A 26,154-nucleotide genomic window follows, 5' to 3' on the forward strand; every position below is an offset into this window, starting at 1 on the left:
GAGGCCCTACACACATATCACACAGCCAGGTCAGTACAGCCTTCTTAGACTTCTATGGGTAATACTTTATATGAATGTAATTGTTTTACAGTAGGTTAATGTTGATAAAGCCAGAGGTAATGATACTGGCTAGAATTGATGTATGAAGTAAATAAATAAACCCTGCATGTGTCTCCATTATAGGGTTTCCTACAGTGTATATTTATTGAATGAAACATTCATAAAATACACGCAGAGAGGTTAGCAGCTAGCTGCTAATACTACAAGTTAAGCAACAAAATAGTTACAAGCAAGTAACACGGAGCAACGAATCACCACAGTTTTGCTAACGTTATCTTGTGAAAGACAGTTTAAACTGGAACAGGGATGGGCAACTGGCGGCCCTCGTCATCACTCAGTGCGGCCCGCGAATAGATCAAAAATGATTTCATAATTTCATAATTTAAAAAAAAAAAAAAAAAAAAAAAAAAAAAACGTAATTCTACTTTTGCCAAACAACCACGAAAATTGACATTGACATCCAGTCCATTGTGAGCCAGCAGGCCAAACCACAGCTCTCTCATTAGCTTCAATAAATGTTGGGCCTCTGTGGTCTAGTTTTCTGCTATTATTGAATGAGCTATTTGCAATCAGTTTTTAAATCTTTTTTGTTCTTTGTTATAAATGAGTTCAAATGCCTTTTGCACTTTTATAAGCAAATGTTTTGTCCTTGTTGCTTATGAAGGACTTGTTATAATGAACTTATTTTACACAGAGGAACTACTGTATTTGCAATCAGTTTTTTAAGCAAACTTAAAAAACTTTTTGTTCTTTGATATGAAGGACTTCCTTTTTGCACTTTTTTTAAACAAACGGTTTGTCTTTTGCCGTATTAAAATGCATTAATATGCAGAAAATAGTTGTTGATAAATGTTGGTGCTGTAAACATACAGATATAAATTCATATAAAATTTGTTCTTATTGAAAATCATTTGTAGCGTTTTTCATATTCAATTATTTGAAGTGCGAGGTCATGTGGCCCTCCAATGGTCATGCTGAAAAAAATGTGGCCCTCTCCATCATGGAAGTTGCCCATCCCTGGTCTATTGAATAATAACACATACAACCTGAAATGCAGTTTTGGAAAACTTTATTTACAAATATTAATGAATACAATTTCTTACGCCGTATGTATGAGTTTGAAATCTTGTTTAACTGCATTAACTGGATGCCAACAACAAACACCATTTCTCCTAATAACCATGCCATTTTAAAATATATCCTTAACGTGTTTTGCTAAATGATTTTCTTTCCCATTTTAAACAGAAAGGCACAAAAATGAACAGAATGACAGGATATCTTTGACAAAACACCATAAGATAACATAAAAATAACATAAAAATCTCAGAAAGATAGCCTTAACAAGCAGTGACAAAGACAGCAGACTCTACCACTCTTTTAGCATTAAAAAAGAAAAAGTTTTAGCCACATCTGTTTAACCAGATCACTTAATCCAGTATTTCATTTTCATCTTTCATTTGTGAAGAACACGGCATGCGCTACTGCTTACGGATGTGTGGCTAGGTTCCAGATAAATGCACGTCCCTCATACTTTATACAAGTACACTAATACTTTTATGGAAACATTGATTATTGTATTAATCTTAGCCATTTATGAGTGAAACGAAAGGGGAAAAAAGCTCATTGTGTAATCTCGACTGCTCCCATGACAAAATTCAAAATCTCCAAAGTGTTCACCACATGTGGTAATGCTCGCTCGCAGTGCTGGTGGTTACTTGTAGGGTGTAGGTTCTTCCTCAATCTGCTGTAATCCAATGAGGTCACATGTCAGTGGGCTGCCCAGCTGAAAACAGGAAACCATGTTGTTCCATTACGACAAAAACACAACGACTATGCAGTGTGCTTTCTCACTTTAGACGATGAATCACTGAATCATGTTTTGTGCAGTGAGTGAACCAAGACTTACCCTTGACCCGCATGTAGCAGGAGTTACAGTAGAGCTGTTTGTTGCGTATTCTGACTTCAGCTCCAGCTTCTGTGCCTCCCAGATCTGTTTTGCACTCAAAACACTGAAACAGGAGACAAGGGACAAACAGTAAAAGACCGGGTCATATATGCATTTAGCACATACTCACCTATATATGAATGGAGATCTGATCTTTCATCTCTGACTCACTGCTGCAGTGAGTCCTCTCTCTAATATGAGAACTTTCATCTGAGAGGAAAACCGTTCACCAGCACGTCAAAGCCCAACCAGGCAATACATTTAGATACAAACATGTGAAATGCTAAGACCCTATAAAAAGATTCACAGCGGAAGCCCCAGCAGTGATTAAGCACCAAATCAGGCATGCTGCTATGATTGCGCTGGTGAGTGAGTGCACAGAAATACATTTTGAATTCAGCAGGGACCGGATTGTTTGGCAGAGATGCCATCCCAATCTTCTCAACACAGCAACAATAGAGACAAAACCTGCAGTGTTCTATTATCCTTACACATGCAGGATTAGTCATACACTTAAGGTCCAAAAGTATCCAGACACCACTCTTTAAATAGCATATACAGCTCTGAAAAAAAATGAGACCACTTTAAATTGATGACTTTCTTTGATTTTACCAAATTGAAAACCTCTGAAATATAATCAAGAGGAAGATGGGTGATCACCAGCCACCAAACCAAACTGAACTACTTGAATTGTTGCACCAGGAGTGGCATAAAGTTATCCAACAGCAGTGTGTAAAACTGGTGGAGGAGAACATGCCAAGATGCATGAACACTGTGATTAAAAACCACAGAACTCTTCAACGTTATGAATATGAACTTGTTTTCTTTGCATTTAAGGTCTGAAAGCTTTTTGTTATTTCAGCCATTTCTCATTTTCTGCAAATAAATGCTCTAAATGACAATATTAGTGCACATTCTCTGAAGTAGCTTAGTAAGTAACTCCTTCGATTGGGATAAATTGGAGAGATTGGAGTTCCTAATCCAGAACGCTGGTGTCATAAGATAGCAATAGACATCTGATGGTTGACTGTTGTCATGGTTCAAATCAGACAGTGGCGCACTTGCTGCCAGTATAGCAATTTGCCTAAACACACCTCACTTGTAGACCACCACGCCCATCAGTATAGATATATTTGCAAGCTCTGTTGCTATTTAAATGGTGTGGGCGCAAAAAGTCTCCTCAAATTGAGTAAAAGCTGATACTGAATGAAGGCGAGGTGACCATCAATACCCTTAATTCAGAAAAAGTAGGTGTCTACAACTTCTGGACTTCTGGATTTAGTGTTTTAATCAACATAAACATATGTGGTTAATTCAGAACAATTAAACAAGCATTTAAAGACATTATAAAGTTTAGGAAAATGAAATATTCACCAGTGGTTAAAGGATTATTAGATGTAGGATATTTGATTAAGGGTAGCATTAAAGCAAGAAGGGCAGTATAAGGCAGATTAGCCCTCAGAGCAGGAAGGATGACCTGAACCCCCGAGACTGGAGGCGTTGAAATCTCTCACCTTAAAGCAAGTTAAATGATAACAGAGCCCCAGGGACTCGATGATCATGGCCGCTCCTTTGCCCAGGGGCATAGCACAGAAAGTACAGATTTTCTTGCCACTGACTGACCTGGATTACAGAATGTAAAAATGACCTGAGAGATCAACAAGATGCACCACCCCATCGCTCACTGCGGTGAGGTCCTGTAGACATGACACATGATGCACACAATCTGCGGACTAGTGGAATGTAAAGGTTAAATGGCTACAGCTCATGAAAGTCAGTTTATTAGATACCTTATGCCTACTCTTGTCTACTGCGGTCACCATACTGTATAAATACACTTTGTTATGCAATGAAAGGGGACCTGCACTGATCAGATATTATGTGGGCTTTCAGAACTTTCTGTCTGTTTGTTCTTAACTAAAATAACAGGCATTATTAAAAGGTGCTGTACAACACGGTATGGACTAAATTACAAAAATTTGCTTAGATCAAAAGAGATGGTCTCGGCTGGTTTGCAATATGAAATCACTTTTTTTTTTTTTTTTTTACACGGTTTGGATTTTCAGCCCAATTAATGTAAGTTAAGGTTAGCTACTGTCACCCACTAAACACTAAAAAAAGAAGAAAAAGGACAGACAATTTGCCAAAATCGACTCCTCATCACGTGCATGCATGTTGCACAGCAGTATGGACACAACAATTACACTTATGATTCCTGTATCTATTATAACTGTAGATTAAGAAAGAACTTAGAACTCTGGTGAGAAATGGACGTTGGGTGTATCAAAGCGTGAAAAAAAGTACTTTTGTTGAGTACTTACCTTTGTTGAATAGCCCTCCTCCGCACTCCCACAGGTTTTTTAAATCCGGTATTTTGTTCACTTTGCCCAAACAGGCTTAAGAATTAGTGAGACGGGGCCCTGACATTTATAATGAGACATTTAGAAGTTTAAAACTGCACAAGAAGTTTATTAAAAGCTGCCATTTACATTCCATGCCGTAGGTAAATCTCCAGGGGCCACCATCAATAATCAACTGTCGAGCAGTAATAGTCCAACAATTTTAAGCAATGTTTATGTAATTTGTTGTTGGTTCTGTGCATTGTAATATCAACAGCAACCAGATATTTTTAGCAACAGATGGAATTCATGCATTTCCAAGGAATTAATTTTGCAATCTGCTCAACTATCCTACCTATTCGTTTTTTGTTTTGCTCAAAGGTTAACTTATTGTGACTTAAATTTAAGGTGGCGGCACCCTGAGATTTACCTATGCTATGGGCTTTTAATAAACTTCTTGTGCAGTTATAAAGTTATAAATGCCTCGTTTTAAATATCAGGGCTCTCCAAATTCTACAAATGAAGTGTGGAATTACTTTAACCCTGAATAACAGTGGAAAAAGTGATTTATCTGCAGGGGAAATATATGCCCCATCTCACTCATTCTGAAGCCTGTTTGGGAAAAGTGCACACAATACTGGAACTTAGAAAGCTGCAGGAGAGCGGAGGTGGCCTATTCAACAAAGATAAGTACTTTTTATCATGTTTTAATACACCCAAAGTCCATTTTAGGTAGGTGATTGCAACAGAATGTAGCAAATATCTCTTTAGTGCACCACTACAGCTTAGTGTACCTAATAAACTGACAAACTCAGAGTATGAACACTGGTATCACTGGCATTTGGACAAAAGCTGAGGGAATGGCTCACTGAGGGAATACCTGTTCCGGGAGAGGGACTGAGAGTCCTGCTGTGTGTTGGTGTTAGGGAGCTGAGAGGGAATGGAGGATGTAGACCACGACTGTTTCTGGGAGCTCAGGGACTGGGACGCGGGCAGAGTGGCAGAGGCTGGACGTCCGCTGTTGCTGTACGAGGAGGAGCCGGACATATAGGGCCGGCTATAGTCTGGAATGGAGGAAGTGCTGCCTGGTGTCCATGATGACCTCCAAGAGGGACGGGTTGAGTCAAGGTTGTCCAGAGACTCTCCTCTGCCAAGCAAGTGAAGCAGTATTAGCTGCCAAAGCTCACAAGTAAGTAACATCACTTACTTCCAGAGTTAAGCATTTTAGGTTATATTATAAGCCACTGTCAGCATATTTGCAGATATTCATCCTTATCCATCATCATTAGCTTAGCTGTTTAGTTAGATAGCAATTTCTACAGCTTTTGTAGCATTTTTTAAATAAAGCTCAATTACTAATTTCAAGAAACTAAGGGGTAACAGACAAACTAAGGTGCAATGATGGGCTACATATGAAATATGTTTATTGAGTTTATTTTTGCAAATTACATCATCAGAGTGAAACATATTGTGGATACACACTAAAATGTTAAATTAAAGTTTAAGTGTTAAATGTATTTAAAGAAAAAGAGAATCATATTCCTTACAGAATACCGGATGATACTGTGACCATTTTATATATGTTTTTTGTTATTGTTTAGGATATTTAGCTATTTGTATGACCTCTAATGTAGTATAACTGTACCTCTGAAATAGTTAAAATGAATGACTAAAATTACTAAAATTATTTGGAGTAAAATTGGTCGTAAATTATTTCGTTTTTTAAAAAAACTAAAACTAACTAAAACTAAATGTATAATATATGACTAAAACGACTACACAGCTCTGGAAAACAATAAAAGACCACTTACAAATTATGAGTTTCTTTGATTTTACCTAATTGGAAACCTCTGGAATAAAATCAAGAAGAAGAAGGATGATCACAAGCCATCAAACCAAGCTGAACTGCTTGAATTTTTGCACCAGGAGTGGCATAAAGTTATCCAAAAGCAGTGTGTAAAACTGGTGGAGGAGAACATGCCAAGATGCATGAAAACCAAATATTGATTTCTGAACTTTTAAAACTTGTTTTTTTTATTTGAGGTCTGAAAGCTCTGCATCTTTTTAGTTATTTCAGCCATTTCTCATTTTCTGCAAATAAATGCTCTAAATGACAGTATTTTTCTTTGGAATTTGGGATAAATGTTGTCTATAGTTTATAGAATAAAACTACAATGTTCATTTAACTCAAACATAAACCTATAAAAAGCAAAATAAGAGAAACTGATTCAGAAACTGAAGTGGTCTCTTAAATTTTTCCAGAGCTGTACATTTAAATCAAAAGGCTACAACTAGAACTCAAATAAAATCACCTGCCAAAAAATACACTGATAAGCACTGACCTCCTCATTGGCAGACTGACAGGTTCTTTGCTCGTGCTGCTTGTAGTGCTGCGCTGACGGATCCAGCTGCCGTCTGTCAGCAACGGAGTCTTCTTCTTCATATCCTGAATGATCTGTTGCCTCTCCAACTCAGCCTGAGATAATGAGTCTTTCTTCTCGCCCAGACCACCACCTACAGCTAGAGAACATTTAACAACACAACTGAATTATAAAAATGAAAACAAACACGATTTCCAAACCTTGAGCAACTTTGATCAGACTACATTCAGAGTTCATTCAGACTGAATCATGTTTTGGTGCATGTTGATTCGGTGGTAAAAACATGCTTAATTGGACTTGATTGGATGGTTTATCATAGATTGAACTGTTGATTGGTCCATGTGATTGGCTGGGCTTCTTGATGGAAACGATCATGAGCTATTGCCCACCTCTTTCTGGGTTTCTGTATTTCATAGCACTAAGGATTCTTCTCCTCTCTAGTTCCAGCTCCGATGCGGCCTGCTGTTTCTGGATATGAGGATCTTTCTTTCTTCTTAATTCTTCTTCCAAGAGCCAGCCTGCCAGCCCCCTGTGCCTCTTATACACATCTGCATACAGCCGCACATACACTCCAACACGGCTCTGAACTGTACATACTAGCAGCACGCTCTAGAAATAAGACTCTTTTATTTCAGGCTCCTCCAACCTTTGGTTTAATGCGACACATGTGACAGCAGATCTTTATCATGTCAAATGAACAATGCATAATGACAAACGGCAAAAATACTAACCTTTAATATCTGATTTTTCCATTTCATCAAGCTCTGGTGTGGATTTGGACTTTGCCCTTTAAAAAAGACATAAAAATGTTATTATATAACAGTACCAACCAGCCAGTTTCTTAACACCACCTCCTTGTTTCTAGACTTATTGTTAATTTTATCTTCTCTATTAATCATATGGGAGCACTTGGTTCTGTAACTACAAACTGTAGTCTTTCCGTTTCTCTGCAAACTTTATTATCCTACTTTCACAGTGTTCTTCAATGGTTAGGACTCCAAAGGACCACCACAGAGCAGCTATTATTTGGGTGGTGGGTTATTATTAGCACTGCAGTGACAATGGCATGAAGGAGATGCAGATGGAGTGTTAACGTATGTTGTGCTGGTGCAAATGGACCAGACACAGCAGTGCTGTGTTTTTAAACATCTCTAAATTACTGGTGGACAGAGAACAGTCCTTCAACCAAAATGACCTCAAAATATTTCAATAAACAGTGTTAATGGAACTGTGGTATAACCGCAATATTACACGTTATAGTACTCCCTCTTATGTATTATTGCTTAACTTAGTGTAGACACAATGAGTTGGTGGTAACGAGCCCTGCATTCAAATCTACTACATTATTAAAAGTGTTAAAAAGGTTTAATACAGCATGGAATTATAGCGTTAAATGATTATATTTACCTGTGTGAGTAGGATAGCTCAGGAAATATATTGGTATAGCCATAGTCCACATCACTGTGATCAAACATCAGAAGCAGCACAGAGAAGCAGACATTTAAGCATTCACAAACAGATGAAGACAACAACACATGAGTGTGTATCTGGTTATTAATGCATGGGTTAACACACAATGGAGAGCGTTAGTCAAATCAGTTCGTCATTCAAAGCGAAACCATGCAGCCATGAGTAACGTTCCTTATTTACATTCTGTATCGCAGAACTCCGATTACAGTTATCACACATAAAATATGGAACAGGGTGCCTCTACAGAGCAACTGATGCAAACATGCAGTGCCTCAAATATTATATGTACACATAACATCCTATTGTTGCTGTCAGATAAAAACCTTATATCTCAAAAATGGCAACTTTACAGAAGAAGGTAAAAGATTGTATTCCAAATCCTTTTTGAGCATTTCTATCAGTCTATTCAATTTTTTTTTACACAATGTAGAGAACACCTCTATAATTCACATTATATTATATTATAGGGGGAAAAATAGCAACATTTGAGATGCAAGGTTTTTGCATGACAGCAACAATATTCTGTATATCTTACACCTAAGTCTGACATTCACTAAAAGGAACCTGCTGCTTACTTTTCCTGAAGCCTCTCCTGGGCCTCCTGACGCCTCCTCTCCTCCTGCTCCCTTCTTACTCTTTCCTCCTCCCTACGCCTAAACTCCTCCTCCTCCCTTTTCTTCCTCTCTTCTTCCAGTCGTTTCTGTTGTTCCTTTCTCCTCCTTTCTTCCTCGAGTCGCTCTTGCTCTTCTCTTCGTCTCCTCTCCTCCTCAAGACGCTCCTGCTGTTCCCTTCTTCTTTTTTCCTCCTCTAGGCGCTGCTGTTCCTCCTTCCTTCTCCTCTCCTCCTCTAGTTGCCGTTTCTCCTCCTCTAGACGCTGCTTCTCCTCCGCCAGTCTGGAGGCCTCCTGCTCCTCTAAAGGTGGACTGGCTTGGCTGAGAGGAGACAGTGGGGAGTGGGAGCTGACACTGAGCTGCTCCAGCTCCAGGTTCCTCATCTCCTGGTGAGTGAAGTCACAAAAATTGCATTATAATCAGAACAGTGGTCATTTAAAAAATCTATAATTAACTGCATCACTCAGTCCAGTGACCTTAGTACCTCTTCATATTGTTTTGTGCCCTCTTTGAGAGCTTCCTGTTGGGCTTTTCTAAACTCCTCCTCTAGCTTCTCCTGATCCCGACGATACTTCTCCTGCAGAAAAGAGAATAAACATGTATTATTTCACGATAGGAGACACTTGTTATTACTGTAAGTAAATTAAAATTGCTTCCACAAATGAGATCTTCTACTTGGGAAGTCAAGAGAGCCTCAACAACCCTGAGATCAAAATCCAAGATAGGTGCACCAAATGTAGGAAGCATCATTAAAAACTGTATGATTGTAGAGTTTTAGTATTTGCATTTCTATCTGTTTGATTTAATCATTCTACCATTTAATCAATACTGTCCATATTTTTCAAGTTTTCATTAACACAGTGTTATAATGAGCAAAAATACTGTGTAATGTGTCATCAACTGCTATTGCTAAAAATGTGAACCTGGTGTAAAGTGGAACATATTTTGGGATGATTCACAGTAAAACATCAGTAAAAGATTGTTATATCAGCTGTGGTAAACTTTGAAGTCTTTAAATGTTTTGAAAATGTTTTAAAATTCTGTTTTATACAAGTGTACAGTTATACGAAAAGTTACATTATACCGTATTTTACGGATTTTAAGGCGCACTATTGATGAACGTCTATTTACATACAGTACATAAGGCACACTGGATTATAAAGCGCATTTTAAGCGACAATAGCAAGCAACAGAGGGGTCGCCATGATTCCCTTCTGATTTAGCAAGTCTAGCCACTGGGGGCGCCTTAGTAAACAAAACTGTCATTTAAAAAATATATATTTTCTTTCAAAGTCAAATGAGCGCTGGATGATAATGTACACACAATTTTCTCCAGAAAACTGTTTATTTGGGTGAGTAAAGCACTTCCATTTATTTACAGTAATCTTAGTAAGCTTAGATTTCCAATATTTTCAACAGCACGGTTAGCAGCAGCGCTAGCCGCGGTTATTAGCAACACTAGCTGTGGTTAGCAGCACTTAGCGCTAGTAAATGCCGCCTGACAGTGCTACACTGCTGAACCCTGAGTGTTCCGGTAAGCAACGGCGCTATCAGCTAGCAGTTCACGTTGTAGCTACAATACAGATATACTCTCCTCTGAATGGCGAAAGAGCTAACGCTGCGGTTAGTGGCTAATGCTAATACTGCTCCAGCCTGTAGAAACTCCTGTATGATGCTGTACTTCATCGGAGTGGCTTTACTGCACCTTACAACCCTACTGGTAGAATTCATACATAAGACCGCTGTTGATTTTTGGGAAAATTTAAGGATTATATGTGCGAAAAATAAGATAACTAAAATTCCATTAACTTGTGTGCAACATCATTCTATGCTCAGACACCCATATTTTGGAACAAAGCATACAGTGACTATGCCCAATGACAAGCATCGACTGGAGCGGTAAAAAGCACTTCCAGGATTAGGCTCTGGTACCACAGAACTGTGTTTAAGCACTATCTAATAACTGGGATAAGCTGAAGTGCAGTTTGTGATACAGAACTCATCAGTGTTTGACTTTACTAATGCTCAGAATACATTTAAATCCTCAAAGCAAATGTTCCAGTATCTACTGTACAGCCTTCAGAGGGGAGTAAAGGTCAAACTTCTCATTCATTCCTCCCATCATTTCATAAAGCATTGGATAAGCAGACAAACTTTTATACCCAGTGTATTGTAGATGTAAAAGCAGGTGCCCTTTAATTTGCAAACCTGTTGGGAGCACAACAGAATACATTCTGCTAATAATGAAAAAAGGTTACATAAAGGTTCAAGGACGCCGCAAGCTCACCCATCTGTTCATCAGAACTTTGATCTCATCACAAACACAGGTAAAAAAGAGAGTAAATTAGGACACTAGAATGGCCTGAACAAATGAGTGGTGGGGGGGAGCTGGATACCTGCAGCAGACGCTCCTGCTCTTTTTGCCATTTCTCCTGTCGGCGGCGCTCTTCCTCCGGGTCCCAGGACCAGCGGTTGGAGGAGGAAGAGAGAGGTGGAACGAGCAACTAGAGAACACAGAGGAATATTTCTATCATTTAGCCTGTATCCATGTCTATTATAGAGCTACACTAGAACAATATAGGTTACAAACATGACTTCAGTACAGGATTTACACTGAAGAATGAAGATTTTATTATTGCACCCAACCTAAAAGTTTTATGACACTGTGTTTTCTGGTGCTATTCCAAAAAAATGCTTTCCAGGGCACTTGAAGCTGTGGTTTGTGATTTTGTAGAAACCAGTAGTCCAAGATAAAAAAAAATCCCACACAGGAAAACATGTGGAAACATACACACAGAGAAACATGCAAGTTAGCTAGCTAGCCTAGCTAACAACACAGCTAGCAACACAGCTAGCTAGCCTACAAGTTTAGACCATGTCCACATCTAGTCATGTATTTTTTAAATAATGTAATTTTTTTTCTAAAAATTCTAATATGACTCTAAAAATGCACAACTGACTCTAAAACATAAATGTGAACATGCTAGCTTGGAAGGGAACCTAAAACCTTACAAAGTTTGATGTTAAGCATACAAAAACAGTCTACAATGGTTTCAGTAATTTCCATATGCAAGCAACAGCCTCTCCAATATTAAGCAAATCTTTTCACTGTGATTAAATATTAGATTTTTTATAAAAATGTCATTTTTACTAGGTAAAAAGTTAACAATGCTGCTGTTTTGGCCAAATAACTAAGGAAAAAAAACGAATCTGTTTATAAAACAAGACAAAAACACTAAAAATATGCTGAACAGCATCACTCTCCAGGCTGCAGGTCACTCCATCATTTAAAATCCTCACTGATATTCACAATGGTTAGACTTAATGTTTTATTCAAATTATTTTGGGTTGAAGCCCTTTATTTTTCATTCTTTCTTTTTCTTTCTGTCGCTCTGTGCTTCTGCTGGTTGCAGTGCAAGAGTGTGTATGTTTGTGGGGTTAATAGAGGCAAATGCAATTTTTTACAGTCATATGGTCTCAATTGGAAATAACTACTTTCTTTATGTCATAAGAGCATTAGATTTAAGGTTTGCTATCAGGACATACATATCATTTTAAAAATATAACATGCAAATTACCTACTATAACTTTAACACACAACATGCTTAAAAAAATATGTAAATGCCTCACAAAAATGTTATAAGCAAGCAACTTCACTTACATCTGATATTGCAGTTTCAGATCCACCTGAAAAGAAAGGAAAGTTATAAGGAGCTTCTAAATGTTTTGATTGGTTTTGTTCATTTATTTTCTTGTAATTGACACACTGTTGAGTTATTTAAATTAACAGACTTCCTGGAGTACCAACAGTAATAAAGATAATATATAGCACATACCATATAATTATTATCATAATTGTATGTACACTGCAAAAACATTAATTCAGTCTCACACACATGCAAAGAGCAGGCAAAAGTCAACACTCCAAAAATAGAAATAAAGCTGTCACATGCTACATGCAGAAACACAGGCCTTTAGAAGACCAGTATACCAGATCCATGCTCAGCACCACAGCAACATGCAAAAAAGCAGAAGAACACTGTACTGTGCTTAACCTGAACACCGTGTCATACCAACTCAGATCACACTACATGTTACTGTACGGTCTGCACCCCAGGCTTTAGACATTAGCTCTCTATTCTTTCCTCAATAGCCGATCTTATTTGAAGAAGCGCAGCGGCACAGACGTCTGGACAGGGGATGAGATCCGAAGGAATAACAAATGTAGGCCAAGAGGGGGACGCTGAATGCCAACCAACACTTTCTCAATATTTCTGCTGCATCATTTATACATGAGGGGGATCTCTGACACCCTGACATAGCACTGATCTGCAAAAGAACTGCAGTACAATTTATTATTCTTCTGATGTGGAGTCTTAGAGAATCTTTGAATTCTGATTTTTCAGTATGGTTCTTGCCATGCAGAAGCCTGCACAACAGTTTTAACTGCACAGTTACTGCAGTTTTTTTATTCATAACCATTCAACAAACCCTAAAGCATATTAGAAATCATACTTTTATTAACAGTTTATTTTGGTTCTTTAAATGTGTAGCAATGAATAATTAATCAATTAACAATTGAGCCACAATATAGTAAAACGCTAAGTATTATGATATAATATGATACAATATGATTAGCAAAAAATACAATTTATTAATCTGCATTGTTACAACCTTATCTTAAATATACAGTCTTATGCAAATGTTTGAGGACCCCTGGCCAATTTCCCCATTGCTTATCTTTTGCACAAGTGCATTCTGTACATTTATATTTTATTTGCCTAATTTGAGTTTCAAAACCAGACTCTGAGTAGTGTTTATCCTTTTTTGATGTAATTTGATTGGAGAGAGGTATAAATATCCATGAATCAACCACAACAAGACTTTTGAGAGTTAATGATGTCAGTCTGGAAATTAACTCTCTTGGCATGTGCAGAAATAATGGCACATTAAATAAGTAATGTATTTTTTCCTTATTTGATTAATTCATAAAATAGTAAAATGTATATCTAAAATGTAGGGACAATGTTACATTTAGATTTGCTTCCCATAAAAAAATAATAATGTTTACACTTAAACACTTACTTTAAACACTTAAAAAATAAGTGAGATTTGACCAAATTTGCACCCAAATAAGTATGTCTCCTGGACTAGTTTTCTAAATAAAATAGAATGCATTCTGTACATTATCAACAAAAAATTGGCAAATGAATGTGTGTCCCACATAACCAAATGCATGGCAAAAAACGTTCAATGCTCTTCTCACCCTCATATACATGTTTTTAAGAAAAGATTTCTTACTTACTGGGTGAACATTTGAAAAGATAGCAGAATGTTTTGTGTGGATTTTTCATTACCTTTAAAACCAAACTATTAGAAAAAAAGACTGGGACAAGGACAGCAGAGGCACTAAACCAATGTAAAAGTATTGACCATGTGCTCTAATTAAATTTAGGATCAGATGCACATGTGAGAGAAAACAGAGCAGAAGAATGAGTCTTGATGCAGCTGCAGTACACACTCCAGTCCCTTGTTGTTTCAGCCTAAATTCAATTGTTTTCTAACAGAAGAAGAATTTGCATTCATCATGCATTCAATTCAGATGAATTGAGAGTGTAGCCACACTGAGGCACGTTTTCTGCTGCGCCTGAGCTCATACATATATCTGTCCTCGAGTGTTTACTCTTTCCCTCTTTTTCTGCCTTATATCTTTCCTTATTTATGTGCTCTGGGGCTTTAGCAGACAGCATGTCAGTGTGTTGATGTGGAGGTGGACACTGCACACTCAACCCTGTTTACCACAGAGATAGACCAGAGCATTGACTGTGTTCCCTGCTGAGCCTGAGAGAAGAGCACATGGGTTATGAGGGCTTCAGCCGAAAGGAAGAAGAGGATGACAGGATGAAGGTCTAGCAATGCCCAGCACCAAACACACACAGCCAGCGTGGGCTGCTCTTTTACCTTGTTCAAAAAACTCTGATCTCCTTTTTAGGTTTTTCAAAGAAATGGGTTCTGATTCTACACGAGAGACAAGAGAGATCAGACGAGGACAGAGAACGAGAAAGGAAGAATGATAAAACAGATTCATGAGTTTACATTTGAAAAAACATTACATTAAAGAAGTAAAGAATGTAATACAGATATGAGGTTAGCAAACTTTTTTTTTAAACACAAACTTTAACCCTTTCAAAAATGCTCAACAATGCCAATCACACATTAATGATAAATGTCAAAAAGCACTTTCTGTGTTTGGCCGAATATGAGTGAAAAGACTGAATGATTTATATCAAACAACAAATAACTTATTTTAAGTCATATATATATACTGCAGTGTTTTAACTAACGTTTTTACCCGCAGCATTGGCACAACACTCCTCAACCCTCCTCCCTCGTATACAGAGCCAGCAGGAAGGGAGTGAGCCACCAGGGAGCCAACAACTAGGCAGCAAATACCAGGTTCATTTTTATGCTCTACTTGCGTAAATTCAATGAAATAAAGCATTCAGCACCACTTATGAGGCTTGGTATCAGTTTACTCAGTTTCCTACCTCTCTATAAACAAAATAATATAAGCTTTACAGGGCTAGGATAGTCATTTAAGCTAAGCTAAATCACTGTTAATTGAGACCAACTAAAAGACCAACTAAAAGGTGCGATTCTCTGTATAAATTCTCAATAGATTTTCCACAAAATGTGACTTGACTAGCTCTGCTAAAGGTAGATAAATGATGTGCTCTGTTGGTTTGTCTGCTGAGATTTTTAAATTGTAGATTTGTAATCATATTTCTTTGAAAAGTTACAAAAAACTATACTCTGTATTTGGATTTAGGCCAAATGTTTCATCATGTTTGGTTTTGGCCAAACGTTAATTTCTGTGCAATTCCAAATAAAAACACATTCTATCCAACAAGCAGAGCACTCCAGAAAAGACTACATTTTTCACTCATATTAGTAGTAGACAGGGTCAGCCATGAACTGTGAGAAATGCTTTACCTTTGTTCCTAAGAGTCACTGGCTCCTCACGTATTCCACCATTTATGCCATTAGAAGGCAGATACTGCAACAGAGAACCAAAGTGTGAGTCATCAGCTTACTGAAATAGACCAGGACAGTTTTCACAACTCCTCTAATGTGTATTAATAGTAAAAGAATTTATAGAATCATATTAATCATGTAAAGTGCACTTCTATGCTCACATTTCCAGGCTGGGTGCTGACATTCAGAGTTTTCATGGTGGTGTCCACAGTTGGGTGGGAGCTGAAGTTCAGGCTGGAGTTGGCGTATGTCTCAGGGGGACCTAGAGGATCCGCACTGGTCAGATTGATCGTCTTATGGATTTTAAATGGAAGGGAAGGTTGGTCTCTGCCCCAATCTGATAATGGTGTGTCGTCAAAAGTCATCCATTTTAAAAACATACAAAATAGCCACTATAACGATACACACATCTACACACAGGCGTCTGACAGAAAGACCTTAGCTACCGGGTTAATGCTACCAAATAGTGGGGTTGACAGAAAGACCACCTTCCCGCCATGCAGTCTACAGAGTTCCACACACCAGTTTTACCAACAAGCTTATACCACCCACTACCACCTAATGCATGACCAATTTGATAAAATGATATTTTATATATATAAAATAGAAAAATATTGATGATAAACAATGCAACAGAATTCCGAGTAGTATAAGCTTGTTGGTAAACACCACAAAAAAGTGCACCATCAACCTTCACAAGATGGGTTAAAATGACATCAATTTAGACTGACAAACACACCAAAGAAAAAACACACACACAGCCTGGAAGAGACAGACATTTAAAAAGGGAGAAGAGAAAGCCTGACAGGCAGATAAGCAGTTACACACACATATACAATCAAACAGACAGACAACAAGACAACAGATATACGTTCTTGTGTCAACAAATACATATCACACTAAGTGTTGAACAGATGATTAATAAAAGCTAAGTGAACTACAAACTGGTGTAAAATAAATTTATTTGGATTTCATATACTTACTTATACTTAGTTAAAGTAAAAAATATATTTTCTACTTGAAAAAAATGCAAATTGAGGTTTAGAACTAAAATATGGAAATACAGTTACAAATGCCTTATGTTCACCATGTCCAGAAATGATGTGGGCTTTGCTGGGCTTAAAGGCATCTAGGATGGACAATGATTTAGTGGAAACATGTCAGACAAATCTATATTCCAGATCTTTTTATTTGTTTTTATTTAATTTATTTTTGTAAGGAATGGACACCATGAACTCTACGCCAAAAATGAGATGCACGATTTAGACTAGACTTAGTTATTATTAAAAAAAAAAAAAAAGGCCAGGTCATCTTATGTGGTTATATGACCGCATTTCTGTGATGCAGCATTAATGCAGAAAAGTACATTGAAATCTTAGAGTAACATGCTGCTTTCAAGATGGTATATTTTTCAATGCATATTTTTACAATGCATAACCACGTGCTGCACGTGTTGCTATGGCCTGATTGTGGAGGGAGCGGGTACATGGTCAGGACTCCTTACAGTCCTGACCTTTTCCCAGTAAAAAATGTGTTGGGATTGAAACACCTAATCATTGGGATCCTTCGTGCCACGTCTTTCAAGTGCTGTAAAAACGGATGGGAACCAAAGAAAGTGGTAAATGCTTTATCATCCCAACTTGAAACGCAGGAATGGATGTATAGTTGACTAGATATGCTAAAACATTAAAAAAAACTCTGCGTTTGGGTGGTTTTTTTTGTCTGTTTGTTTGTATGTTTATGAGATTTTTTATTTTTTGCATTTTCCATAAGGTCCCCATTTTTCTGACTTGGGTTTGTGTTTATATATGAATTAAGGTATCTTATTTTACTATAATATTTGCTTTTGAATCTTTACTTGATTTTTCCTTATGGCCAGTGCTCTATTTGTAGTTGTTTGTTTCTGTCCTCTATATGTCATGGAATGCAGCTGCACCAGTCCAGAAGCCTGTAGGCTCCCACGCACCTGCTTCAGATATACTGTATGTGAAGCCTGTCGCTATATATCTGAATTACTGAACTGGCAACTCGGTTTGAACAACGCGGCTGGAGAAGAATATTAAATGACCGACTGAGCATGTCATCTGGCAGTCACTCTGATTAGTCACTATACTGCCTGCAATGCTGGGTAAGAGGTGAATTCTGCCAGTCTACCTCGCTGATAAGAATGTGGCTCACCTATGTACTTTGGAAACACTGCCAGGGCTGGATGACATTTCGTCAGTCATAGACAGATAAGGATGGTGAAGGCCCAATTATAGAGTCTTAAGGCAAGTGGGTGTGTACATGTGGGTGGAAGTGGAGGGGTCTTACTGTTCTTGCCATGCCTGCGGATGTCCATGAGCAAGCTGCCCTGCTGCAGGGCCTGGTCCATACTGCTCTTCCATTCCTCATAGCTCATGTCTGCCACCTTGTGTCCATTTACTGCCAGGAGCTCATCCCCCACCTGCAGATGGCACAGCGCTGCTGGACTGCCTACACAAAATCACATACACAGAGAAATTCAGAAAGATTATTAAATCATTAAAAGCAAAGCCTCTTATTCATTCTTATTTATTAAGGACTTGATGTGATTAGCTAAATCATCATAAACTGTGCTATGCTGTACCAACAAATAGAACCAGTTCTTGTTTTTTGGAGAGAGAGAGAGAGAGAGAGAGAGAAAGGCCATCTCAAACTCTGAATCAATAATTCCCAGCACTACTCCTCTCAAATATTAAACACTCCTCAGCTCCAAACATCTGTGCAGAATCAACACTAGCCAGATTGAGCTTATAAGACAGGACTCCAAATGTTAATTTTATTCTTTTCGTCAAGCACACTCCAGCCTGACACAATGTTCAGTACTAAGAAACAAACAAATTAGAATGATACTGCAAATATCTGCAGTAAATTTGATCATAGATGAGTAAGTAGAGTTTCTATTTGTACTCTAAATATACTCAATTAAAGCTAAAACATTCTGTGACTCTGCATTATGCAGTATCCTTTAGCTTTTATTCTCTTTCTTGCTGCCCAGCACACGCCCGTTATACTGATGAGTGGCTCATCTCACATGACCTAGAAAATTTCTGCCCTATATAGCTTTAGAAAGGGCTGCAGAGAGATACGTTCTGTGAACATCTGCATTAAAAGCCGAGCACAGAGCTGAGGGCAACATATGCTCAGTTAATTCATGTGTCACTTGTGCATTCCGTAATTGAATTAAATAGAAGATAATTGTGTGTGATGCTTTTGACCTCTGGATGATGCTGCAAGAGTGGTCTTTAGGAAGGCATTTAGCTTTCCCAAGCTGACAATTTTCAACTTTTTGTTATTTATACCTGGTTGAATTGATTTGACACGAGCCCCTGTGGAGTCCCAGGTGCTCTGGAAGCCAAAGTCATAACTGCTGTTGGGTTTCTGATTCAAGCTGATCCTCATGTCACTGTAGCTCTCCTGGAAGGCAGAGAAAAGACAGTGTGGGAAACCAACAATGCTGAATAAAGAGTGATCACTCAGACCGTCTAGCTAAAATGGCGTGAAGGGGTAAAACTTGTGGTTCATCATAATATACAGCTTTTCATCTCACTGAATTCTACCCTATAGAGTAAAAAAGTGGGTGGTTTAGAAGGGTACCCCCACTTGTATATATTTACTCACTGAGTAATATATATAATAAAGACTGTTTAGTTGTATAGTTCTTTTTAACTACGTGCAACGGTCATTTAATTAAACAGATTTACTGAATGTGAATTTACTGATTTATAGCTACAGGCACAAAAGCTCAATTTTCCATGTATAACTTGTGTAATCCCATAAAAATTGTTGTTTTTCCATTTGAATTGGAAATTCAGGGGGACTGGGGAGGTCAAGATGAGAACTAAAAACCTCTAGACCTCCCCACCCTAAATAAAGCTCTAAAAGAAAACTCCTCCTATACTAATAAGACAGACAGATCAAAGCCATGGAGAGACTACTAACTATGGTCTATTTAAAAATCTTGATACAAGTGCAACATAAACTACTATTTTACTATCATGTTGTTCTGAAAGTACTCTACTATAAAGATAATGTCTGATCAACAGTGTTTCTAAGGAAGGTCCAATCCAATCACAGAAGGAATGGGGGTTAATAAATTATGCTGGTCAAAAGATGGACAACATGCATCATTATGATTATGCTAATAAACTGACTAATACAATTTAAACCACAGTTAGTTCCGACCCTGCGATGTGATTGGCTGAGAGGCGTTCTATAAATGCCGTTATCAGCAGGTAATGCACTGTAACTGAAGCTCTCCATGTATTACTCCACCAAATACAGGTAACCTAGCAACGATGCAGCGCTTACAATCCAAACAGCGCAGCAACAAACAGAGCAGCAATGGAACTATTTTAACACGCGGAGTGTTTATAACCAAACAGACTGTATTTTCTTGTCTCCTTTAACTCAAAATCTTCCAACAAACAGCGATAATGGAACTGTGGTATAATCGCAATAATACACTCGAGGTTTGTGCTATAATGTGGAATATTGCCAATATTACACGTTCTAGCACTCCCTCTTTCGTATTATTGCTTAGTTAGAGTATAGAATCATTCAAAAACAACAATAAAAACGTAATCATATAGCTATCGGAATTGCTTAATTACTTATAATATACCGGCATCTTAAAAGCATTTGATATTTTTACATCCAAATGGCTATACTTAACACTGGCAAGCTACATTACAATACGTATTTTATTTATTGTACTGGATTTTTAAGCCTACAAAAATAAATGTTATTTTCAGATACTAGTAGGCAGATTAACAAGGATAATCGTATCATGTATGTAAACTCACCTGCTGTGTGTTGTTGACAGGGGACACAGCTTTAGGCTGTGGAGACACACGGCTGACAGGAGTAACAGAGGAGGATGTTTGAGTAGCTGGAGCTACCTGCTCTTCCTCCTCCTCTTCACCCTCATCCTCATTGCTGCTATGAACAGAGCTTGTCTGGGAGTTTGCCTCGTCCTCCTTCATAAACTGTGCATAACGGCTAGGAACTGTAGTTTTCTTGGAGCTCTCTGTCTCACCATTGAGGCGCTTGTGGGAGTCGTCCAGCTGGGAGCAGTTAGAGAACAGTAGTTTAGTTAAAGTGGAAGAATTATTAAAGTACATCACTGCATCTAAAAAAAGCTCAAAGGCTGTTAGTATACTGTGTGGGACACTACCTTGCTGTGAAATACGAGTGTAAAAATGCAAGTTTTTGATGGTAACTGATTTCAGATGGTCTAAACTGGTCTTTGATTGTCAGTGTGCTTTAAACCTGGGAAACATAGTGTATGTTTTAATTGATTTTGTGTATGCTTGGTCATATTGGTTGATCAACCTGGTATTTCTGGTTATGCTGGTCAACCAGCATGATCAAGCATGGTCAAACTTGGTTAGCATTGTTCTGTGAATTTTATTATAATTATTATGCTTTTATTTATTTTTTTCCCATTTTCTCCCAATTTACATGGCCAATTACCCAACCCACTCATTAGGACTCTACCTATCACTAATGATACCCCAACACCAGGAGGGTGAAGACTAGCACATGCCTCCTCCGATACATGTGAAGTCAGCCACTGCTTTTTGTTTTTAAACATTGCTAAAAAAAAGCGCAGCAAGTCAGTTCCGATACATCAGCTCACAGACACCTTTGGACACCTGCGGACATCCCCCTTTGAAGTGATGTGGTGAGAGACCGTCATCTATCCACCCAGAGAGAGCAAGGCCAATTGTGCTCCTTTAGGGCAAGCTACATGAACAGGATTCAAACTGGCGATCTCATAGTAATCATAGTGGCAGCGCTTAGCCCGCTGAACCACTCAGAGCCTGTTCTGTGAATTTTGCTAGATGTAGACCCATGCAGTACTTGATACACAGGTGCTGAGAGCAGTGTCAGGTCATCTAACCATTAACATGTGGCTCACATGCTTAGGTTAGGCCTAAGTACATAATTATCTTGTTCCCACCATTCACCAAATTACTCTCACCTCAATTTGCAGCTTCGCTCCAATAGTGCAAGTGAATTAGCATGCTGAATATTTTACAGACTTGTAAACAGATCAGGCATTAACTGTGTAGATACTTCTCTGTCTATGAACATTTAGGCATAACAGCACATTTCCAGACCCTTAAAAATCAAAAGGTTTTTAAGATGTGAGGACACTTGTGAGTAAAGTCTCTCACCGTGTAGGCTCGAGGCAGAGAGGCGATCCTGTTTGTCTGGATGCCAAAAGGCCTGGGCGTAACTACAGAGGTAAGCCGGGCGCTATCCGATCTCTGGTAGCTCCTGGGGAGGGAGGCGGAAACTCGAGCCACCCCAGGCTGCTTTGTCTCCACTGAATCGGGCTTATTATACAAATAGGTCTGGCTTTGATCCTCCTCAGGCCTTCCATAGAGACGCCTGGGTTCAGGCACAGGAGTAATGGAGCTTCTGGAGTTCTCGATTGGCTTGAAGCTGCTGCTGTTGTTGTTGATGCTGGGTTCCAACGGAGGACTGCTATTGCTACTGGAGCGACTGGTGATGCTGGATGGAACTGGGTCATCCAGTAGGCTGCGGCTGGTACTGCTGGTTTGGTTTTCTCTACCACTGCTGCTCATCTTTACCTCGTTCCCTGGGCTGGTGTAAGTAGGGCTCGCTGGAGTATCTGGTTCGTCGGATGCCACGCTGCCAGCCATAGGCTCCTCATCGCTCAGACTGGGCAGAGAGCGCACCGCTGGCTTCTCTCTAAGAGTGTAGGGATTATCAACGGTGTAGCTGCGAGACAGGATGGACCTGGTGCTGGGTGCTGGATCTTCGAAGACGTCCTGGTCTTCAGAAGTGGAGTAGGCACTGAAGCGACTCCTGTAGCTGCCGGGACCTCTGTTCTCTCTGCATAGTGAAAAGGAGAAGGCAAGGCAGGGAAGGCACTACGATTAGATTACACTCGCACACAATCAGCTCGGAAACGATTAGAGAGTGGCAGAGACTACACTTTCTCTTTCTAGTGAGTGAAGAAATGAGTTTTCAAGCAAATGTTTCAAAAGACATGTTATTTGTAATTTTAACTTAAATCTTATTTGGACAAAAAAGTGGACATTTTAAAATAAGATTATTTAAAAAGACGAATTAAATTAGAATTAAACTAATTAATCTACAGTTGCATGCAAAGTTTGGTCATTTTCTCAAAGATGGGCTCTACTACACAACTGTCTAATGATCTAAAGTAAACTAAAGTAACTGTGATGGGCAGTGCTGCACTGCCACTGGCCACCAACAGAGGAGCTGGGCGATGGTTGGGGGTGTTAAAGAATCAGTGAATTTGAGCCCCGAAACTACAATTCCCAGAATCCCCAGCGGTGATCATTGCCAAGCAGCCGCACAATGCTTACTTATCTTCATAACAGATTCATAAATAGGTAGTTCAACCTTTAAACTGTAGTGTAACGAAACAGCTCATATTTTAAACAAACTGTAAAACATAGCAGTGAATATATCATGTTTGGGGTTATGCTGCCATCACTGGCGCTATGCAGTATTGCATGGGTGGAGGAAAAAATGGATTCCTTTAAATATCAGCAAATCCTGGATTCAAACTATACAATTATCTCAAACTGTTTCAATGTTAAAATGGCTAGAGCAAAAAAAGAACAAAAAATGGCTTCTGCAACATGGTTTATAAAATCCACAATTAAAATCAAAGTAATACAAACTGAAGCTACTACTGGAATGACCCTGAATATCTCCTGAATAAAAGGTCAAAGAGATTGTGTGATTAGATCTTGCACTACAAAAACTACATCTTATCATACCACATTAATGACTTTATTATATATAGTTTTGTATGTTAAAAGACTGAAATCTATTTTTTAAATAAAATTGTGCGGAAATATTTTATTAGCTGCAGATGGCAAAAAATGTGTAATCTGTAATTTGGCCATGGGTTTCCTGACATTTGCATATGAATACGTTTTTTAATTGACTGTAAAAAGCTTAGAAAATAAATGTCTGTGTTTCAGTAAAATAAAGTAAACACTGGACACTGATATATAGTTGTTATTGCTAATCTCTAGATATGCATGCATGGGTGCAGGTGAGGTGCAATTTACCTCTCCTCAGCCATCTCTCTCAAGGTTTTGGATTTCCTGGTGCTGCTGCCTGAAGTGAGGACCTCTATCTGTTCCCTCTCTTCTTTCTTTTTCATTATATCGGAGTTAACACTCCTGCGTCTGTTCTTCCATGCGCTGAGATCCTAAAGGAGACAAGACAACAACATTGACCCTACAAAAACCCACATCCATCTTATGTACCTGCACTCAGGTGCTCATTCCTACACAGCAGCAGGTGGAGAAATAAGAGAGAGAAAGAGGATAAAGAGAGGGAGTGAGAGAGAGAAAAAGAGAGGGCGAGAGAAAGTGTGTGCGTTGTGGGGGGGGGTGGTGGACTAGATTTGAAGTGGTGTCCTATTTGAGAGCTTGCCTCTATTTGTCCCATGTGAATTAGGAGCCCGTATGTAACCTAAATGCTGCACTGAGGAAAAAGTCCTTACCAACACCCTTGCAACCCTACAGTACAGAACCACTGCCAGGAAGAGAGAGTGAATTCATCAAAGGAATACTGATGGATATGGCATTATCCACAAACATCTATTCACACTTTATTGTCTTCTACAAGAAGAAGAATCAGCTTTCACTTGATGGCCACAGGCTGCAGATCAGTTTCTGCATCAAAAGGCCCTACCCTAGAAACATTAACAAAAGGTCATGTGTAGGTCTGCACTACATGCCTCACTGTCTTACTGGATGCATTTTCTTTTACTAATTTAGAAAGATGTTGGTGACACAATGGTGAAAAAATATAACATTCCTTGCTTGGGAAGGTATATTAAAGTTGTACCATTAAAGACTTTAAAGTTTGGAATCAATAGGGGCTAGCATGTACTGCACCACCCATATTTTTTAAATTTGATGCTTTGACATATTTTGGTTGAGAAATAACGAACTGAATGTTTCATTAAAGCAAATAAAGAGACAAACAAACAAATAAACAACTCCCAAGGCACTACCTTATTGGCATGACCAGTAAAACCATATAGACATTCAAGCTTTTTAAGTGAATATTTATTTTCTTGTCTTTTATTTACATTCATTACTCAGGCAAAAGTATAAATACTAGGGTTTAAAATACTTTTGTAGAAGTTAAAGTATCAACTCAAGCTTTTTACTCAAGTAAAAGTGTAAACGTACTGCTTTCAAGACTACTTAAAGTATTAAAGTAAAAGTAATGTAAGGCAAAAATGTCATTAAGGACAAAAGCTTATGCCGCAACAGAAGCTAATGCTTATAAATGTGGGATGCACTAGGCTCCCTGTTTCAGCTGCATAAATATGTTTATTGAAAATAAATGCATATTAGCAGAATGTAAATATATTAAAGAAGCTTAGTTGGGACATTTCGCTCGAGTTGTCTCTCTTTTTGAACTATCGCTGACGCTCAAAGGAAAGCACTGGACCTCCAACTCTGAGTCAACAGCTAACAGAAATACCATCATGGCCATCGTGCTTTCTCAGACTCTGGCTGCTGAGGGCAAGTAGCATGATCTGGGATTCAAACCAGTGATCATTTTAGAAATAAAAGAAAATGTATTGTAAGAAGTTTACTGCTACCTTACTAAGCTAGAATTTGATGATCTTCACATACTTAAGCCAGTTATAAGTTAACTATCTGAGTGGAGACCAGAACGTCATGTGGAGCTCAAAAAGTTGTTTATAAATGTCTATTAGTTGATTAGAAAAAGTTAAATTCGTGGCCTGTTTGACTCTGTCAGCTACTGTTCTTCTAGCATACTTTAGCCAAAACATGCTAATTAATAAATCTTTCCATTAGCAAAATAAAAAAACTATGCCGAAAGCATTGCTCTTTCCAAAAGAAGTGCACACTGTGTACACATCGGCCCAGCCAAAATGACACTGAATCGTGTGTACCTACAAAGTTTGACACTCGTAGAATAAAAAGTGATTATATATTGTAGTTATACCCAAGAAAAACACTTTTTAATGGTTTAATTAATTTGAAACATTTTTAGTAGATTTATATTTTGACGAGCTCATTGGTGTGTCTGGGGAAGGCATAGCACAAATAATGTAAATAAAGAGAAAATCAGATTAACTTGGTATCTGAAAATTCAAAAATGGTCTTAAAAATGCATCCATACCGTCTTTTCATTTGAAACTATCCGAGCTAACTGGTGTCTTTGGACTCTGGCCTATTTGGCCTATCCACTCTCGCTAAGGATATTTTCTAAATGGACAGCAAAGC

At 38.4% G+C, this 26,154-nt stretch overlaps 1 protein-coding gene across 10 annotated transcripts in view; it reads right to left on the reverse strand.

Moving 5' to 3' along the window:
- Nucleotides 1-1,112: 1,112 nt before the first annotated feature.
- The window catches only part of lmo7a (LIM domain 7a), a 76,836-nt gene continuing 51,794 nt past the window's right edge, over nucleotides 1,113-26,154 (reverse strand). For 3 of the 10 annotated variants that reach the window (XM_049485330.1, XM_049485331.1, XM_049485339.1), the window contains 21 exons: nucleotides 23,947-24,089; nucleotides 22,045-22,729; nucleotides 20,668-20,928; nucleotides 19,165-19,279; nucleotides 18,155-18,316; nucleotides 16,003-16,178; nucleotides 15,800-15,863; nucleotides 14,768-14,824; nucleotides 14,606-14,647; nucleotides 12,468-12,493; nucleotides 11,203-11,310; nucleotides 9,291-9,383; nucleotides 8,771-9,192; nucleotides 8,133-8,186; nucleotides 7,457-7,512; nucleotides 7,115-7,273; nucleotides 6,687-6,864; nucleotides 5,225-5,491; nucleotides 3,520-3,628; nucleotides 1,967-2,069; nucleotides 1,113-1,843 (listed from right to left, as the gene is read on the reverse strand). In XM_049485330.1, the coding sequence (XP_049341287.1) occupies nucleotides 1,821-1,843; nucleotides 1,967-2,069; nucleotides 3,520-3,628; nucleotides 5,225-5,491; nucleotides 6,687-6,864; nucleotides 7,115-7,273; nucleotides 7,457-7,512; nucleotides 8,133-8,186; nucleotides 8,771-9,192; nucleotides 9,291-9,383; nucleotides 11,203-11,310; nucleotides 12,468-12,493; nucleotides 14,606-14,647; nucleotides 14,768-14,824; nucleotides 15,800-15,863; nucleotides 16,003-16,178; nucleotides 18,155-18,316; nucleotides 19,165-19,279; nucleotides 20,668-20,928; nucleotides 22,045-22,729; nucleotides 23,947-24,089 (3,303 nt within the window). In that variant the 3' untranslated portion in view covers nucleotides 1,113-1,820. The remainder of the gene's footprint in view (nucleotides 1,844-1,966; nucleotides 2,070-3,519; nucleotides 3,629-5,224; nucleotides 5,492-6,686; nucleotides 6,865-7,114; nucleotides 7,274-7,456; nucleotides 7,513-8,132; nucleotides 8,187-8,770; nucleotides 9,193-9,290; nucleotides 9,384-11,202; nucleotides 11,311-12,467; nucleotides 12,494-14,605; nucleotides 14,648-14,767; nucleotides 14,825-15,799; nucleotides 15,864-16,002; nucleotides 16,179-18,154; nucleotides 18,317-19,164; nucleotides 19,280-20,667; nucleotides 20,929-22,044; nucleotides 22,730-23,946; nucleotides 24,090-26,154) is intronic. The other 7 variants (XM_049485335.1, XM_049485334.1, XM_049485333.1 and 4 more) reach the window with 7 other exon arrangements.

Source organism: Astyanax mexicanus, chromosome 11, assembly GCF_023375975.1.
Source record: "Astyanax mexicanus isolate ESR-SI-001 chromosome 11, AstMex3_surface, whole genome shotgun sequence".
In the NCBI taxonomy this organism is placed as follows: Eukaryota; Metazoa; Chordata; class Actinopteri; order Characiformes; family Acestrorhamphidae; genus Astyanax; species Astyanax mexicanus.